This window comes from Eptatretus burgeri, chromosome 15, assembly GCF_056783735.1.
Source record: "Eptatretus burgeri isolate ZD-2024b chromosome 15, Ebu_testis_v1, whole genome shotgun sequence".
NCBI classification, from domain to species: domain Eukaryota; kingdom Metazoa; phylum Chordata; class Myxini; order Myxiniformes; family Myxinidae; genus Eptatretus; species Eptatretus burgeri.
The window spans coordinates 56,571,012-56,590,814 of record NC_140975.1 but is presented as its reverse complement, the minus strand read 5'-3'; the positions used below and the strand labels follow the sequence as shown (position 1 = coordinate 56,590,814).

General features: G+C 42.6%; 1 protein-coding gene across 3 annotated transcripts in view; it reads right to left on the bottom strand.

The window, feature by feature from the left end:
• The window catches only part of CIROP (ciliated left-right organizer metallopeptidase), a 29,378-nt gene that overhangs the window by 2,152 nt on the left and 7,423 nt on the right, over positions 1–19,803 (bottom strand). Inside the window, exons 5-13 of one of the 3 annotated variants that reach the window (XM_085856118.1) lie at positions 19,243–19,362; positions 14,683–14,761; positions 13,808–13,959; positions 10,383–10,563; positions 9,568–9,637; positions 9,373–9,469; positions 8,780–8,887; positions 5,842–5,973; positions 1–2,240 (exon numbers count right to left, since the gene is read on the bottom strand). The exon at positions 1–2,240 is cut by the window's left edge and continues 2,152 nt beyond it. In XM_085856118.1, the coding sequence (XP_085712244.1) occupies positions 1,899–2,240; positions 5,842–5,973; positions 8,780–8,887; positions 9,373–9,469; positions 9,568–9,637; positions 10,383–10,563; positions 13,808–13,959; positions 14,683–14,761; positions 19,243–19,362 (1,281 nt within the window). In that variant the 3' untranslated portion in view covers positions 1–1,898. The remainder of the gene's footprint in view (positions 2,241–5,841; positions 5,974–8,779; positions 8,888–9,372; positions 9,470–9,567; positions 9,638–10,382; positions 10,564–13,807; positions 13,960–14,682; positions 14,762–19,242; positions 19,363–19,803) is intronic. The other 2 variants (XM_085856119.1, XM_085856120.1) reach the window with 2 other exon arrangements.

Sequence of the window (19,803 nt, the reverse complement as noted above, 5' to 3'; positions counted from 1 at the left end):
AACGCAATCCAAAGTTTTTTGAGACATGCTGCTCTTCCGAATCGATGTTCACAATCCCAAAGATGAGTTATGGTGAGTTTCATGAAACTCTGGAGCACTGTTTAGATTAAGACCAAGATAAGTACCGTACTGTAAATAAAAATGCAAGAGGACCCAAGTTCCAAGACCCGAGTATGAGTGCCAACAGTAGTCTCCTTAAGTATTCCATCGTTCTCTCCTAAGGGCTGGCTGTGTTTGTCTCCTGTCGGCTGACTGTGTCTGTTGTCTCCTATACGTTGGTTGTGTCTTTTTTCTTTTTGGTCCTATAGGCTGGTTAGGTCTATTGGATGGGATGTCAGACAAATTGTCACAGCTCTTGGTTAATGTTAAAGATTCCATGATATCTTGAATAGTGGGCATTGACATCATCCCTCTGATCAAGTTGTGATTCTGTGTTAATAGAGACTACTAAATTATGGAAACAGAATTTCGAAACCCCTGATCTGGAGGTATCCTGCATCTCGAGTTCCTGCAGTCACTGGCCAAACCAAGTGTACATTTTGCGGTTATGTCTGATGGGTGAAGTGGTGTTGCTCATCCCAAAATAGAGAGATGCATTGCACCTGAAGAAGAGCTTTCTTTCAAAACATGGTAATTCGGTTCTTCATGACTTCATTTCCTGATTTCTGCATCAAATAACTTTTGTATAGAATAATGGAAGTGCAGAGATCTCGCTGTTGGTTTGCCTTTGTAACTGAGACACAGCTCAGCCTCCAAGTCAGTGCCCTCCATGTGGATCGGAGAATGAATTTACAATTCTGCTGGGGTTGCCCCACAATGCCCGACTCTTTTTGAAGTGCATCATGGGATCTTTAACATCCACCGGCGAATGCTATCAGATAGGACAGGCAGCTCATAAATCACCCTCTGAATGACTGAAATAGTAGGATGCCAGTTTATGGCCAAGTCAGGAATCTAGCCCAGACTCAACAGCTCAAAGGCAAGTGTGCTATCCTTGAGATATTCTGTGAGCCCAGTTCAATGAAGATGATATTGATATCTTGCTATCCCTGAGCTATCTTGATCTATAAATATCTTGGCATGATGTTGACACGACATTCCACATCCTCCATTTACTGACCATACAGGAACTCCGTCAATTTCATGAATACTTGGATGGCGGAATGATGTCTGCCTCGTGGACATTGAACATGTGGACCCCGTGCATCTCGGTCTTGGTCTGGCACAGTCAACAAGTGAAAGTCATTTGATAGGTATTTATAGTAAAGGTGTCATTTCTAGAAAAATAGGACTGTGTGTCCTGAAGCTCATCTGGATCAGGTGCAACGGTCACTCAAACCCCCTTCGACCCTAATTTTTTTTTATGCCATGAACAAACTTTGGTATATCACAGGTGATGAAGGTTGTTGTCAAGTTTCATTGAAATTGTGGATGTGTTTTCAGAGAAGATAACGAATACCTATTTTGGGGGGTCAACACCCCCCGCCCCCTGTAGACCCCTTTTATGAGCGCAGATTTTTATGCAGTTGATACACTTTGGTACATCACGGGTGATGAAGGTCGTGGTCAAGTTTCATCAAAATTTGTGTAGTTTTGGAGAAGAGAGCAAATAACTTTTTTTGGGGGGGGGGGGTCAAAAAACCCCGTTAGACCCCCCCTCCCCTTAATGAGCACAGATTTTGATGCGGTCAATACACCTTCGCTAGGCGTCAGATATGAAACTTGTAGCCAAGTTTCATCAATACTGTGTGTTTGGTTCAAGCGATAATGACAAGCGTTTACGGATACTGCTGGATGACATAGGCTCACCTGACGAAAGTCCAGTCGAGCTAAAAATGCTGGGCAACGACTCTCAAGGTGTTAAATAAGAGTAGATCCTTTATCCATCCTTATTGCGGTTATAGCTCATGCGTCGCTATTTCCCTGGAGTTTTCTTGCTCTCGAGGGAAAATGCGACTTCTGGCTCTCCACCAACAATAAAAACAAATGGAGATTACTGCAATCCACACCGCACAGGCACTCACTACCAAAGCTACTACATCTCCTGGCTTTTCCACAGGAAGCCGTTTGCCGTCTCCAGTCCAAATGATTTCTGCAGATCCGGATGCGTTGTGGGATAACAACTCAAAGTCCATGAGTGGAGCTTGAGTCGGGGACATCGCCGATCCAAAGATCAGCGGTTGCGTGTCTAAGCAGAGACGCCCCTCTGGACATTCCAGAATTCCTTTGTAGCCAGGAACCTGTTGGGGACATCTTGCATTAGAAATGTACACAAATAATTGGACTACGTTTCACACCATTTTACATCCTGTAATGAACTATTGAGGTCAGGAATAGATACCATCATTATGACGTCCAGGTTGCTAATCGAGACACGAGATACAACTTTATTCCTCGCATTGATCGCTTGCTAAATCAGCTGCAAATGCCAGAGTGAGGAATATTTCAAAAGAATAAATTGTATACATTGTCGAGGTTCGTAGAGGAGCTAGAACACAGAACGGATTAGAACGTAACAAGAAAGAGAGGTGTGTGTGTGTGGGGGGGGGGGGTCAACAGCATGGTTGGGGGAAAAATAGAGGAAGACTTGGAGAAATAAGGGATTCTAGGAAGAATGAGGACAAGGGGAGGACACGAAGTGAACAAAATTGAAATAGCCGTAAACTCTCAATCTTAGAAGTGGAAGGAAAAATTAGAAAGCAAGAAAGAGGTTGACTTGGGGAGGGTTAATGGTGGGTATCAAAGATAATGGTTGTCGATGAAGGATTATAGTGAAGAACTGCCTTGAAGCTCTGAAGAGGATGAGATTGAAGAGACTGTGGTGGGGGGGGGAGGGGAAGAGGAACCAATCGAGTGTCTGTGAACAACGAGGTTGGATTTAGTGGGTTTCATCAGAAGATTGTCGGTGGATGGAAGCATTGTGCCAAGGAAGGACTTTGCACGACGGAGGAGAGACTAACTTAGATATTTGGTTTGTATATCGGCAGCTGCCTTGAGAGACTAACTTAGATATTTGGTTTGTATATCGGCAGCTGCCTTGAGAGGCTAACTTAGATATTTGGTTTGTATATCGGCAGCTGCCTTGAGAGGCTAACTTAGATATTTGGTTTGTATATCGGCAGCTGCCTTGAGAGGCTAACTTAGATATTTGGTTTGCCCAAGAAAGATGCTAGTGAGACCTAACCTTCAAGAAGATTGTTGGATGGGATGGTTCAACAGATGGTCTTTTCAGAGATTTTTTTGATGAAACATATGAGATTGAGAAAAGACCAAAGTCTTTGGAATCGTCCACAACGAAGCTGAGGCTCCAAGAAGATCACTTTCTCAGTATAAATGTTCAACCTTGGTCTCGCATAATTAAAGATCTGCCATATGCATTGCTTTTGAACATCCTTTTCTCGAGAGCTCTTGAGGCTCAAGAGAAGATGGAGTTGTGGAGAAGAGGCAGGTAGACACAAGGTTTGAATAAAAGTTCATTTTGAAAGAAAATGCCTTTGGATTGTTTTTTGGGGGATTTGGGTGTGGGGGGGGGGGTCGTATCCTCATCCATGTAGTACAGGTGCAAACTTTCACGATCTTTGGTCACAGTGGAAGAGGATATTTGGTGAAGTTTGTGGAGTGAGAGAAGGAATCGTTTCCGATCTTTAAATTCACTCACAAGTACTTGATGTCAGCCCTTCTGTGATTGCTGTGAAAATACTTCATCCGAGAATGTCATCACATGGTGTAATGATGAGAACCGTTGGAATATCCACTCTGTGTCTGTGAGTTTGGTGGTTCGAACCCTGGCCGAGTCATAACAAAGATTTCAACTAGACATAACTCGACATTGACCGTTATACCACCACCCATATGATTACATCATTATAAATACTTCGACCAAGTTTGATTTAAATCCCTTCAGCTGTTCTCAAGTATCATGTTTCTACCTGACATGACATTTGACCTCTTGATGCCAAAATCTAATCAGTTCATCTTTGCATCATAATATATACCGATTGCAAGTTTGGTCAAAATCCCATCGCTGGTTCACAAGCCAGCGCAGTAACAGAATTTTTAACTTGTGGGACCTCTGACCTTTGACCTCTTCAACCCATAATCTAATCAGTTTATCTTTACATCTTTATACATCATTGTAACAAGTTTGACTTGGATCCCTTCAGCGGTTCTTACGTTATCATGGTAATGAAAACCTATCACGGACGGACAGACAGACAGAACCCGAACACGAAATGCCCCCAGTGACTTGGTCGACGGAGGCATAAAAATGGTTGGTGCTACTTCCTTGCTTGATGCTCGGCATTTAAAAAGGATAGAGCATGGACAAACAACCGCAGGCTTTTTTGAGGTTGGTAATAATGGGGAGGGAATTTAATTTGGTTAACCGTGCACTTTTTGCGTATTATTATAAATAAAAAAAAGAGATCACAAGATTGAGAAGAACATGTCATCTCGTCGAGACAAATCGCTTGCCATGGATGGGTAGGAAGATTTCCTATCTATATTGGAAGGTCAGGTCAGGGATGGGAGCATGCGCCAAAGCAACGCGTCGCTGCGTCCGCTTTCCACCAGGCCTCCTCCGTCTGGCCATTCCCCAGGCAGATGCCTGGCTCATCCCCATCTCCTTGAGATTCTGATCAACCTGCTGCAATCACGAGGCACGTGGTCGGCCCATTGGCCATCTCCACTCATGAGACTCCCTCGCTAAGAGAATCTGGTGAACAGGATCAATGTCAGGAAAACGAGCCACGTCCATACAGCTGCAGCTGATGCTCATGGACAATGCAGGTAACAAATCTCATTTGAGTCTCTCTCAGCAACCACTCGTTGGACACAAAGTCCAACCAGCGATAACCAAGGATTCTCCGAAGACACCTGGTACCAAAGAATTAAGTCTCCGTCTCAGATCCCTGGTCAGAATCCAAGTCACACATCCATAGAGCAAGAATGGAAGCACCAAGGACCTGAAGACTCGGACTTTCGTCCTCCCGCACAGGTACCGACAGCACCACACCCCATGATCCAGTGAATCCATGACTCCCCAGGCCCGACCCAGACGTCTGTTGAGCTCTGACTCACAGCCAGCAGAGACATGAATATCACTGCCAAGGTAAGTGAATCTCTCCACAACCTCAACATCCTCACCACAAACAGGCACAGACAGGACAGCAGCATCGAAGATGTCACTGAAAGCCTGGATCTTAGTTTTGACCCAGGAAACCCATATTAGAAGGTGGCCCTGGATGCCACTGACCAGCACTCAAGCTCGATACCAAAGGGTCATGATGAACCTTTGATTCAATGTTTTGTCTTTAACATTATGACTTCAGCCTAAATGTATGATTTTGGCCTGGGTTCGAACCACCAACCTCTCGGACTCGGCGCGGATGCTCGACCAATTACACTGACTCGTATCCCTGGTGTTGGCTTAATGGTTAGAGTGGTGGGCTTGGGATCTTTGGGTCCTGAGTTCAAATCCCGCTCAGCTGTTGAATTAATAACAGGTGGGGTTGACTCTGCCTGTCATCCTTCCGAGGTCGGCAAAATGAGTGCTAGTTTGCTGCTATCTTGTATCGGAGTGGCGACCCGTCCAGGATTGTGCCCAATAGCCAAGGAGACTGCTTAAGCAGCAGCAATGCTCTGCACAGAGTATGGCCCCAATAGATGGAACCGACTCATTGTTCCCTTAATAATACGAATTATTATTCATCTACGAATTGCAATTCCAGACAAACAACATTCACACGAACTTTCCTACAGGCCTCGTACAACATATCTAAGGTCAAGAAAAAGGCATCAAATGATTTGCTGTTATTTGGTACAAATTCGCTTTCAACTCACCTCAATGGTGTTGCCTTGTGGGCACGTGATCCAGGGTGATGACCCTACCATGACGTCAAAACATCCTTGGGTTTGACAGCGATGGCGGTAACAGCGGCCTTCCAATGGAGAAGCCGCAGGCTCCTTATCTTGCTGTTAAAACAAGTGTTTATGCATATGCTGTATACAATGGTAAAACAACATGTATAGTACAGAACAACATGTATAGTACAGTGCCTACAGAAAGTCTACACCCACTTTCAAAATTTTCACCTTTTGTTGCCTTATGGCCTAAAATTAAATTGCATTAAATCAGACTTTTTCCACCTTTATTTACACATCGTATAACCCACAACTTCCAAGTGAAAAACAAATTTCAGAAAATTAATTAAAACTACAAAACTAGAATATCTTGGTTGGATAAGTGTCCGTCCACCCCCCCCCCCCAAAAACAACAATTGTAAATTGGCTCAGGTGTAATCAATCACTTTCAAAATCGCACACCAACTTAATTGGCCTCCACCTGTGTTAAAATGTCGTGATTCTGATTATTTCCTCCACTACCAAAGGTGAAGGAGGCTGTTTTCACCCCTTTCTCGTTTTTTGCAAGATATGTCAGTCAGCTTGTATGTTTTTATTTTTTTTTTTTTTTTTTATTTTTTTTTTGTTTGTTTGTTTGTTTGTTTGTTTGTTTGTCTGTAATCACGTATAAATCACTCTGCAGAGCACAGTTATCATTGGAAATTTTTGTAACTTCGCATATCAGAGTCCTATAGAGGTCCCTTTCAGCACATAAAGTTTTGAAGGTCAAAGGTCAAGGTCACTTTGTTGCAAATCAGGGGAGTCGACGAAACCCTTATTTTTTGAGTAATTTTAATCTAATCGTCTTCAAACTTCATGGGAATATAGTTCATGGTCTGGCGCTCAGCTGATTAATTTTTGGTGGTGATTGACCTTGACCTTCATGGTTAGCGCCTCAGGTCAAACATATTTGACCCCAAGGTCAAATTTTCAAGTTTTAGGAACCATATCGTGTAGTACCTCAAATTGAACACCTCTGAGTGCTTTCTAGATATGTCAAGCTTGAGACATTATGACGTCATTTGGTGACGTTATGAGGCAAACGCATATTTTTCATGGTTACTCTAGAACGATTCTCATCGGAATCTCTCGTAGGCAGATATTCCTCAAGGAGTCGCTCCTGGTGGATAGCAGCTCTGTTCACCTCAGTGTGACCTTAAAGAAGTCACACGTGGTCACCTTTTGGCAAGATACGGGTCACCCTGTGGGTGACATTGGTTTATTTGTTTGTCTGTCTGTTTGTTTGTTTGTGTGCAAGATATCTCAAAAAGTTGTGGACGGATCCGAATGAAATTTTGTGGACAGGTTCAGTGTGTGACAAGGACGAAATGATTTGGTTTTGGTGAAGATCCAGATCTGGATCTGACTACTAGAATTTTAAAAGTGATTCTTCACCATTGAGAGATCGGGCCAAACATGATATATAACACTATATCTCAAAAAATTGTTGACGGATTCGGACAAAACTTAGCGGACACGTTGGGTGTGTCGCAAGGACAAATTGATTCGATTTCAGTGCAGATCCGAATCAGGATCTGGATCTGAGAATTATTTGATTTTTTTTAAGTGATTCTTCACCATTGAGAGATCGGGCCAAAAACGATATCGTATTGTATACTGTATTGCATGATATTTCAAAATTGTATTAGGCCCAACATGTTCTCGTGGATCAGGCATTACGTGGTGGAGGTAAGCGCTCCACCGAGTGCCTTTTGGAGCCTGGTGTTGGCGTTGTGGTTGGAGTGGCGGCTTGGTGATCCGAGAGCCCTGAGTTCAAGCCCCATTGGCCGCTGAATTGATACACACCAGGGGGTTGACTCAGCCTGTCATCCTTCCGAGGTTAGTGAAATGAGTATCGGTGTGTACTGGTAGTGGGGCACTGCATCAGCGACACAGTTGTGCTTCCAAGAAATGATAGCTACCACGGCAGCTAAGCTGCCATACGCAAGAAGAAGAAGAAGTGACTTTCCAGTTTGTTTGTTTGCTTATGTATTTGTCTGTGTGCAGGATATCTCAAAAGTTGTGGACGGATCCACATGAAATTTTGTGGACAGGTTCGGTGTGTAGGAGGAGGAGATTGGGACCATACTCTGTGCAGAGCGTTGATGCTGCTGAAGCAGTCTCCTTGGCTATTGGGCACAATCCTGGACGGGTCACCACTCCGATACAGGATACCAGCAAGCTGGCACTCATTTTGCCGACCTCGGAAGGATGACAGGCAGAGTCAACCCCACCTGATATTTATTCAACAGAAAAGGGGGATTTGAACTCAGGATCCTCGGATCCCAAGCCCACCACCCCGAACAATGAAGCCAACACCAGGCATAAAAAGTTATGGACGGGTTGTAGCAAAACCTAGGTGATGAGAAACAAGCCGATTAGAATTTGTTGCAGGTCTTGATGCAGATCCGACCTATCAGTGGGATACAAAATGTAAACTGTTCAGCCTGGTGTGCCGTGCTAGTGCACGCTCCTTCGAATGCTAGTTCTAGTTCTAGTTGGAGATGTATTTATGGTGTGCTGTGGTTGTTGTTATTTTTGTTTATGTGCATGTGGTTTTTGTTTTTGAGCAGGTAATGTTTTTCAGCACAGGGTAAGCTCTGATCTTGCGTAGGACTTACCTTGTGCAGCTTTTCTCGGTTACCTTTTACAGCTTTCTCTGGCTGGAGAAGCATGGGGGTTAATTATGGAAATCCTAGCCACCTGGGGGTAATTAGATGAGATGAATGGTTATTCCCTCCAGTTACGGGTGAGTGACGTGATTGGCATTGGACAGTAACAACATCGATGTGCAAGTGTTTGAAGTTTCAAATGATGGTGTTGTTCAGTATAATGCAAGGCTTAACTAACGTTGTAGGAAGTTACAAGTCTACTGCACCTCCTTGCTGAGATTGGCGAAGAAACACCTACTCTCGGCCCCGTAAGCTTCCCCTGTGCGTATGAGCTCTCTGGATATCCTCGCATTCTCCTCCTTCCAGCATTCACTCTGTTCACCAGGCAGCATCCCATGCTTACCAGTGACAAAGATTGATAATCCACTCATTTTACGAACTGTTTTATGAATGATAAGTTTTATAATATGATAAGAATGATAAGAATGAATGATAAGATAAGAATGAATGATAAGATAAGATAAGATAAGATAATGAATTTTATGAATGATAAGTTTTATAATATGATAAGAATGATAAGAATGAATGATAAGAAATGATAAGTTTTCTCGACTGAATGTTAACAAAGGCGTGCCTTATCATTCCGATGAAGGGCTAATGCCCGATACGTCTGCTTTCCTTTGCTACCTGTGACTGTTAGTTTATCTCTGCCAACTTGTAGTTGATATCACCTGTCATTCTAATTATCTGTCTTGACAAGTACAGCATTTCTCCGACAGTAGATAGTTATTAACAATAAAGTGGATGGTTCAGTTAGGTGACAAGTTCTAGTGGTAAAACCATGGCAATGGTGACTTACTCCATTGGCAAATGGTTTGTACACACGGCATCCCTCAAGGAAAACGTCCGTCTCACAAAATCCTTTGTCCTTGTGCCAGTGGTGGCATCCGGAGCCACTGTAAATGCATTGTGTGTACTCTTACATATCATTGACTGAAGATTCCAAAAATGACAAACCTATCATGTAGCTATCATACAGAGCATTCGAACCCACCTGCCAAGGCAGAAGAAACGAGATGAAGGGTCGTCACAAGTCGACGTCAGACCAAAGTCATGGCCTTGCCCTGCTCACCAGGGGCACAAACGAAGAAAAAAAAAAAATTGGAAAAAGCATGCAGCAGGTTTCAGGTTTTCATCCTCGCATAACGGGATGCACTTCGTCGATTTCACGGTTCAAGCTTCACATATCGAGGATGACCTTGACCAGGTCATTTGAAAGGTGTGTGTAGATTATGGATGCAAAAGAGCAAGGTGTTTCAAGTCATCATCTCATTCATGGAGTATCACAAAACATAGCTTCCCAGATTTATCTGGTGCTGCTACATTGCATTGTCTTCCCATGGAGGTGGTCATGAGCCAAAGGTCCTTAAACTCATCGGTTTGTCCAGAATAGAAAGCTGAGGGCATTATTCGGCAAGGGGTCTTCCCCATGACTGGAGAGATATTTGTGGCCTCAGACAGATGTTAACCTGTATTGGAGAAAAAGAATAGAAGGCATCAATTTTCAACGCCCTCCTACAAAAGAGGTGGCAATCTTCATTTTCAGTTAACGAAGGTAAATGGCAGAATAAAAAAAAAAACTGCAGGCAACTTGCTGTGCTCTCGTGACGTCCTGTGGATTTTCGTTTTTGGTGGTCTGTCACCCTGGTGACCAAGTCTGTCCTTAATTAGTCTGTCCTTAATTGAAGATCATGACTGGCACCTGCTGATTTTTATTATAAATAATTTTGATGTGAGATTAACCTGATGATCAAATTGGAAAGTGCGGGTGAATGATGCTGCACGGATGTCGTTAGCCGGGCCGCTCACCTTTACCCCACAGCAGCACCTGGGCCGCATGATGGGTCACACGATACCAACCGGTGTCCTCCAGGGCAGCCAAGGTCAGGGGGTCCAGCAACGAAAGCGTTGGAGGCCCGGGTGCTGCAGTCATGATGGAAGAATACAGTGTACGTGCCTCCCAGTGAGATGAGGGAAGGCTGGCAGCACCCTGTGAAGACAGCATCAAGTGAGTGTGCTGGTCTGGTGTTACGGTCAATGCATTGATCTCTGTCCCATGTCTTCAGCTCCTTGTGCCTGCAAATAATCAATGGTACAAAATGTAGTGTAAACACCTCTTTGTAACAAATTTACCTGTTGTCAATGAAACATGGCGGAGTCTCCAAAATGGGTCGTGGTCATAAGACAGCATTTAATAGTGCAAAGCGTTACCTGGGGATTTGTCAAGGACACCCCTTTTACAATCCGTGTGGATATATTAAAGTAGGCAGGGCAGGGTGGACACACACACACACACACACACACACACACACACACACACACACACACACACACACACACACACACACACACACACACACACACACTTTCAGACGAGACGAATCATGTCTGAAACCGACTTACACAATATCAAGGAGGCAAAACCCATGGCCAGTGGTACCCATGATGACAGCTGCTGTCAAAAGCACTCACACTTTTGTTACAGTTGAATGTTGGATGTTATTTCACATGCAGCACATGGCTTCGGGAAGCGGCATGGGCTGTCGAGTGGAGGCGACTCTGCTGCTGATGCAGTGCCCCTTGAAGGTTAGTGCAGGAATTTGTAATTTGTTCAGCATGCCGGCGATAGCTCACCCTTCTCTTCCCAATATCCGATACGAAGAACACCATGGGATATTTTAACATCCACCAACTAATGCCAGTCGATGGGACACCAAGCTTAACGTCCATCCCAGGGACGGCACACACATTGATGAATCGCCCTCCCTGTGAAACACTGATGACAGTTTCTAACTGGGTCTGAAAATAGTAAACGAATATTCAGAGTGAAGGAAGTAGGAAGGGATGCAGTGTTTTTGTTGCTGGGGGTGGGGTAGGATTCAATGATGCTGTCGTTTTTTTGAAATATATATATATATATATATATATATATATATATATATATATATATACATATATACACACACACACACACACATGTGCCCCCTTTACTCCTGTTCACATTTACCTGTGTTTACTTTAAGGTGGACGGAGGTTACATATTCACCCCTGTTCTCTTTTGTTTGTCTCTGAGCAGGATAACTCAAAAAGTTAAGGATGGATTCAGACGAAACCTGGTGGACAAGTTGGGTGTGTGACAAGAACAAGCTGATTAGATTTTGGTGCAGGTATGGCCTATAAGTGGGCTATAAAAGGTAAACTGTTCAGCCTGACGGTGGTACGTGCCCTTCCGAGTGCCATTCTAGTATTCTCGTGTTTTGTTGTTCTTATTACTCCACACACGCAAAACAAAAGGCAGGATTAAGCAATTGGTTCATGTCTGTCCATCTGTCCACAAACCTGAGTTTATAATCAAGGAACAACTTATTTAATTAAATTGAACGTTACATTTTGAACACGAACCGGACCATGGATAGGAAGATAAGTTTGCCATTTAACAGTACGGTACTTTGTCTCTGAATTTGTCCTGACCGCACATGCGCTGGGGGTGGGGAGATCATATTTCTCCTCTGTCTGCCTGGCTAGCAATCAAACAAAATATAAAATCATTCCAAACAGGAAATTACTGTTTTTAAAGGATGTTATAAAGGACACAAACAACAGGCACGAAAAACTAATGTGACGTGTTAGATGGGATGTTGTCAAGGAGATACAGGCATGTGCTGTTTATGAAAACAACGAACTGGGTAAAATGGCGGTCAAATCCAGAATTTACTTATAGGACTTGTACAATCTTTATTTTATTTAAATTGAATGGTATAATTGAAGAATGTAGTGCACAAATTGCCTGTCATCGTACTTGCATGAACCTTTAATTTTGCAGTCCTTCAATTTACATAAAGGTTCAAAGGGGGTGGTGTATAAGGGTGCTGGAGGGTGGTGTACAAGGTGTATTAGCGGATGAAAGAACACGTGACTGACTGCTCCTGGACTACTTCAATAGCACTGAAGCTTCGGAATTTTTATTTTATTTTAACCATCATTAAAATCATTATTTTATGAAAAATGAAGTATCAGTACTCAGGGTATCATGTTCTATGAACTCACCAGTTTTATTTTTTGTCAGCGATTGAGGTTGTGGTTGTTGTTGTTTTCTTGGTTTTACACCCCCTTTCAAAATAGCTGCGCCAATGAGGAGACGACACCCACGGACTGGAGAGGGATAAAAGGGCAGACTCCTCTTAGTTCGCGCTCTCTCATGGAGGAAGGATGTCATACCAGGAAATAGAGAGAGCCATTCTCCCCCGAGATTTCCCCCTGAAACATCCTGCAGGACTGACAGGCTCCGGTACAGACTCCAGACCATTGGAGCTCTGCCATATGAGGGGAGCGCGAGGAGGGGGTTCAGGCGCCGGGAAATGGTGATGGTACTTCCAGCTGGAGCAACCGCAGGTTCTCTGAGGGCATGTCATAGTCCCCATTCTTTTCTTATCTTCCTCGATGATCTCTACCCTCTACCCTCCTATTTGTGTCATTCCCTGGGTGTATGGATCCAGTATTGTAGTTCATGGGAAGTGATTATCGTAAGTGCTCCGGGGTGGGTACGATCACATCAGGGTAAGGGCAAAGATATATATGTTGAATTACGTGCCATTTGTGTATCTCATTTTGCCGACCATTTCTTATCTTTGAAATTCCTCACCACTTTCACTCACCTGATCATCTCCCCATCATTCATCCCATCATTTTCCATCTGCTCTTTCATTTCTTCACCAGCCTGTGTAATAGATTCATGAAAGTGTTGATTCGTGTTTTGATTGATCCTGCTTGTAGTTGACCTGAGTTCGCGTTCTCGGGGGGCAATTGGTCCAAAACTCTTGTAATGGTAGCCCACATCATGCGACATGCGGTGTTTGTTCGCTCGGCCAAGTAATTAACTGCTGCATAGTTTCTGGCATGGTTCCCCGTCTGCCATGCCTAACTCACCGGCATGGTAAACTGATTCTGGGCGTGAAGATCTGGCCTGAGTTGAGAGTTATCGACAGTGTCCGTGGTCTCTCGGGACACGCTGTCCTCTTGGAGTTATCCAGAGGCAACGTCCGTAACAATATATAGATATGTCTCTGACCTCTATACCCTCTATATACTCTATATCTGTTATTCCCCCCCCCCCCCGGCAATGTTTTGTCATGATCGCTTTGTTTGCTCCTGTGTCAGTTGGTTAAAAAAAAGTTGCTCAGCATTGAGCCTTTGTTCTGGGAAATAGGTTAGGACTTAAGAGATCATGTATTCACCATGTTTTCCAGAGGCACACCACAATCATCATCAGAACAGCCCAGATGCCGCCGCATCTGTCTCCGTACAGTGGGCGAATACATGCGCTGCTGTCCATGCGCATCCTTGTTGGTAACCTGGGCCCAAAGGGGGCAGCCAACACCTGGTGCATCTGTTTGGTGAGGAGGAGGACCACGAAGAATAATCAGTGATAAATCTCAAGGTTGTGGACAGCATTCCATGCATGGTCTTGCTACATAAAAGCAGTTGAGAATGTCCTTGCTCTCCACCCTTGCGAGGGGCATCAGGAACACCCACAACCAGTCATGAACATATCAATAACACAGAATTTAACCTATATCCCTAACCCTGGATAAGCTGTTACTCCAACATAGAGCCCTCAAGCAAGGTGGAAATTTGAGGATTTGGAAAGGTTACCAGCACATGATCTAGTTGTCTCATTATTGAGTTCTGCCAAGTCAATTCCGACTCCTGGTGACATTCATGATCAGATTTTTCCAAACATTCCCATCATGCAATGCTTCCCGAAACTCTGGCAGAGACAGCTTGGTTGCTGCACTTATCCCACCCATCCAGCTCATACAAGGTCTGTTTCTTCCTCTTCACTCAACCACAACCAGCATGGTTGATTTCTCCAGACTTTTGTTTTCTGCATGCATGTTTCCAAAGTAACAGTTCCTGTTTTTGCATCAGTGCTTCTTCTAATGTCCATAGAGGTCTAATTACCTCCGTCACCAAAGGGGGATGGAGGTTATGTTTTCAACCCTGTCTGTTTGTTTGTCTGTCTGTCTGTTGTAGTGTTTGAACTGCACAATTTTTACAAAAAAGGAGGAAATACCTATTGGGACCTCTCATTTGAAGTTTCGTCTCTTACCAGACATAGAACAGTCAGACCATTTGCTGAAGAGATCTTTGGAAAAGCCAAGTATGTGGATGAGTTCGTGCGTGGTCATCTGTGGAAAAGGACCTCAGCATGAGCACAGAATGCATTCGAGAGCTCATCTTTAAGAATTAAAAATTCTGCCATTTTGTGTATATAATATCAGTGTGTATGGACCCTGAGCTGGACTGATGACACAAAGCTTGGAGGTAAGGTGGATATGAGGGGGTGGGGGGGGGTGATGAGATTCAGGAAAGTCTCGAGATACTTTTATTGATTGGACAAAAGATTGGGCTGGGGATGGGTAAAAATAATGAAAATAGAGATTACATGATGCAAGGGGTAATCTTGGAGTGTGTCACACAGGAGAAGGATCTGGGGGTGGTAATAGAAACAGAGGGGAGGGGGTGGTGTAGGCATACAGCACAGGGCCAGGTAGCTATTGGTAAAGCTAATGGGGTTTTAGGTTGTATTCATAGGGAGATACATAATAAATCCTTGTAAAGAAGTCGTGTTAACACTCTTCAGAATAGGAATTTCATGAGGCCTCATTTAGAATATTGTGTTCAATTTTGGTCACCACATCCAAAGAAGGACCAAGCTGTCATAGAGCGGGTTCAGCATAGAGCTACTTCATTGATCCTGGGCCTGGCTCGACGAAGCTAGGACGAGCGGCTAAACAAGACAGGACTTTATGCATAGAGAAGAGGAGATCTGCTAGAGATGTTTAACATGATGAAGAGAATAGAAAGAATAATTGCAGAATAATTTTTCAACAGAATGGACACTGACAGGTTCAGGTGCCACAACCTGAGAGTAAAGTAGAGGAAAGTTAAGATGATATCAAGGCAAAAGTCTTTCACTCAGAGAGTAGTTATGCATGGAATGATCATCCTGGAAAGGTCGTGGCAGCATAAACAGTCGATAGGTTTCAACTGGAGTGAGCTGAGTATCTGGAAGCATCGAGGAAAGAGTGATACATGGGCATTGGCAAGGCTGGCTGGTAGTTTGGGTGTGGATCAGTGATTGTATACAGGTGTCATGACTGTGATGTCTGTAAGAGGGTCTCATCTAAAGGTTAATGTGGTGTTTTTGTTTGTTCATTCCACGAGACACCATTTTTTACGCAATTAAAAAATAAGAACAATTAAAATAAATAACCTGTGTGTGTAATATACAGATATATATATATATATATATATATATATATATATATATACAGATATATATATATATATATATATATATATATACAGATATATATATATATATATATATACAGATATATATATATATATATATACAGATATATATATATATATATACAGATATATATATATATATATATACAGATATATATATATATATATATATATACAGATATATATATATATATATATATATATACAGATATATATATATATATATATATATATATATATATATATATATATATATATATATACAGATATATATATATATATATATAGATATATATACAGATATATATATATATATATATATATATATATATATATATATATATATATATATATATATATATATATATATATATATATATATATATATATATATATATATATATATATATATATATATATATATATATATATATATATATATATATATATATATATATATACAGATATATATATATATATATATACAGATATATATATATATATACAGATATATATATATATATATATACAGATATATATATATATATATATATATATATATATATATATATATATATACAGATATATATATATATATATATACAGATATATATATATATATATATATATATATATATATATATATATATATATATATATATATATATATATATATATATATATATATATATATATATATATATATATATATATATATATATATATATATATATATATATATATATATATATATATATATATATATATATATATACAGATATATATACAGATATATATATATATATATATATATATATATATATATATATATATATATATATATATATATATATATATATATATATATATACATATTGTTATGGTTGTGGAAATTCACAGGGCACCATATAGGTACTTAGATCAGTTATGTCAATAAGTGTGTGTTCAGATAGGTTTCCCCACCGATGTCTAAGGGCTTTATTCGTGTAACCGGGCTGTGATCTTTGGGGTAGTGTTATTCTGTTGCTATCGTTATTTTGGACCAACTGCGTTCCAACCACAACCACCTTCTTCACAACGCCAACCACATTTCAACCACAAGAACCACCTCCACAATGCCAACCACAACCACCTTCTCCACAACGCCAACTACAGCCACCATCTCCGAAACCACATCTCCACCAATAACCAACAACGAACAACATTGCTTCACCTTCAACTCTGCAAACGCCGCCGTCTTTGCGCCAGCCACGGAAAGTTCCCAGCGAACAGCATCGCTGCAAACAGATGCGGGGGTTTCCTCGTTGCGCCGGGACAGTGATTTCACCCACGTCCGCTATCCTTTGTGGGCGCCAGCGACGATGATCTCTGCCACGTCCGCTCGCTCCGAACTTCGCCTCGAAATTCGGATCAGGAGATCGAAGGGGGCAGAGCCAGCGGGGGGTCAGAGGTGAGGGATCGAAGATCAAACCTCACCTCACGGATCCCATATAACAGCGCGCAGAGCGCCAAGCTAGCAGTCAGTTAGTCGGTCTGGGTTTGGAGTGGTATTAAGAGCAAGGTTCGAGTCCAGTGGAGGGCAGTGGAGGTCTGGGTTCGCTGAGGAGACGGGAGCTGGGAGCGCAGCCAAGCCTGCTGTGCAGAACTGCGCGTTCGTGTGCGGGATGTGGGGAAAGCCGAAAAGAGGTCGCCAGCCGGCACCGAACGGTCCGAGATGATCGGGCTTCGGGACAGTCCGAGCGGCGCTGAGGGACGGACGGGCTCTTAAAGAGAGCATCAACTCTAAGAGAGCAAAAGACCCGTTCGTTCCTCTGAGGCGTTGCCGGCTGGGCCCGAATCACCAGGCCGTCAGACGAGGCCTGGGCCGGACCGCGGTTACGACAGCTGCCGTGAGGACGGGACGTCATGGGTCACCCCAGCGAGGCACCACAAAGGTGAAGGTAACCAGCCCGGCCTCTCGGAGCTTCTGCGGTTATTATCACAGCTCCTTGCTCATAAAGACCCAAGAGGTCCAGTCTACTCCTCGTCTTTCCTGGGGTTTTTCCTTGTTTCTTTTGAATGAATGTTGTGGCGCCATGGCTTTAGGTAGAACTGTATAAGTGTACGTAATTAATAGAACGGTGGTAGTTCTTTTTCTTGCTCACGTCTTGTCCCTACCCCCATTCATTGCATGCTTGTATATCCCTGCAATGCTGCTTTGACCATATATCTGTGCAAATAAATGTGCTTGTGTGAATGTTAACCCGTTCCTCGCGTCCTTTTCCTTCATTGAACTGCCGTATTGAGTTCGGAATAATAGCTGGCTTTTTAATAGCCGATAAATAGAATCGGATCCAACGGGGCTTTCGCGATAATACCCCGCTCGGTTATCCCAAAACGAAGCGGGCTGCTTAAGCGACTCGTTTCAAGCAGACCCCGTTGAGGTACAGTCTCTCGGTCGTCTGCCCGCATGATTAATTAGGCATATCGACAATTCGGCGATTGACCCTGTAGCGCGGGTAGAGTGTTGACTAGGCTGTGGCGTGCATCCAAAACACACCCGTAGCGGGATTCGGCGTTTGATCCGGAAGGCTGCGACTGGATTGCTACGTCGGTGGGCGAAGCGGCCGCCATTAGCTAAACGCGGTCGCTCGCACGCCGGCGGGCGGAAATCTACAACAATATATATTCACACACACATGTACATATATCTTCAATATCTAAAGCTCTTTCTAACCACTGACTGAGTGACTGATATTAAAGATCTGTGCCTTCTGGGTGACATAGAAAGCTGACATTTTTGGGCCAATGGACATCGAAGTACACCAGAAAAAAAAAAAACAGAATCGTTGGATAACATCCATGAATGAAAATATAAATAAAATTAAATTAAATTAAATGAAAAAAATGCAGGTGAGCGACCCGAGACAATGGGGAAGCAGGGTAATTTTGTGTGCCAATTGACATCGAAGCCAACACTCCAGGAAAAATTACAGCACCGTCGGAAAGCATCTGTAAATGAAAACATAAATAAATGAAAATAAGTAAATGAAAAATAAAATGCAGGTGAGAGACCCGAGACAACGTGGAAGCACAGTTCGTTTGCTTACACATTGTGTAAGCGCACCCCCCTAATATATACGTATACTGTATCACCACCGTGGTGATGTTGCTGTGTCCTCCCCATTGGTTTTCTTCTCCCCTACCCCTCTCTCAGTGAATTTAAGTGGATAAACTGATAGACTAGATTGATGTGGTGTTGATAGAGTGCATGCAACGTGGTCCAAATGACCTTCTGTGTCAATGCTCCTTGTGTTGTGCATGTAATTTACGAGCGGTTGTGGATGTTTTTTTTTTTTATTTACATCCCTACCATGAGCATCTGCTGACGATCATAAACAGTAGAGAGAAGCATGTTGGGGCAGAAGTTGATGGCTCCAGCTACGGGACGGTTGTTCTGGTCCAACTGACAAAAGCCTCCATAAGCAATTATCTACAAAACGTGGATTTGAGACATTACAACAAAGTTATTTTTGATGGTGTCACAATGCATACATACCCTTAACTCAGTGCTAAGAAGAGGTGAATTTAACTCTTAACACATAATTCTGATATTGTGTAAGGAAGGAAGAGGGAGTGCAGGATGCTCCATGGTGACTTTCCAATCTGATGTCTTGTTGTCAAATCATCTTCGTTGATTTCCCTCTCTCCTCATCCCACATTAGACATCACTCACCAAATGGTCATATCAAATAAATATGAGGTGAGGTTCACCAAAGCCTGAACCAAAATCTAATCAGCTTGTTCTTGTCACTCATCTCATTGTTCTTGTCACTCATCCAACTCATCCAGCAAGTTTTGTCATAACCCGTCCACAACTTTTTGAGATATCATGCTATATATCGTTTTGACCCTGTCTCTCAATGGTGAAGAA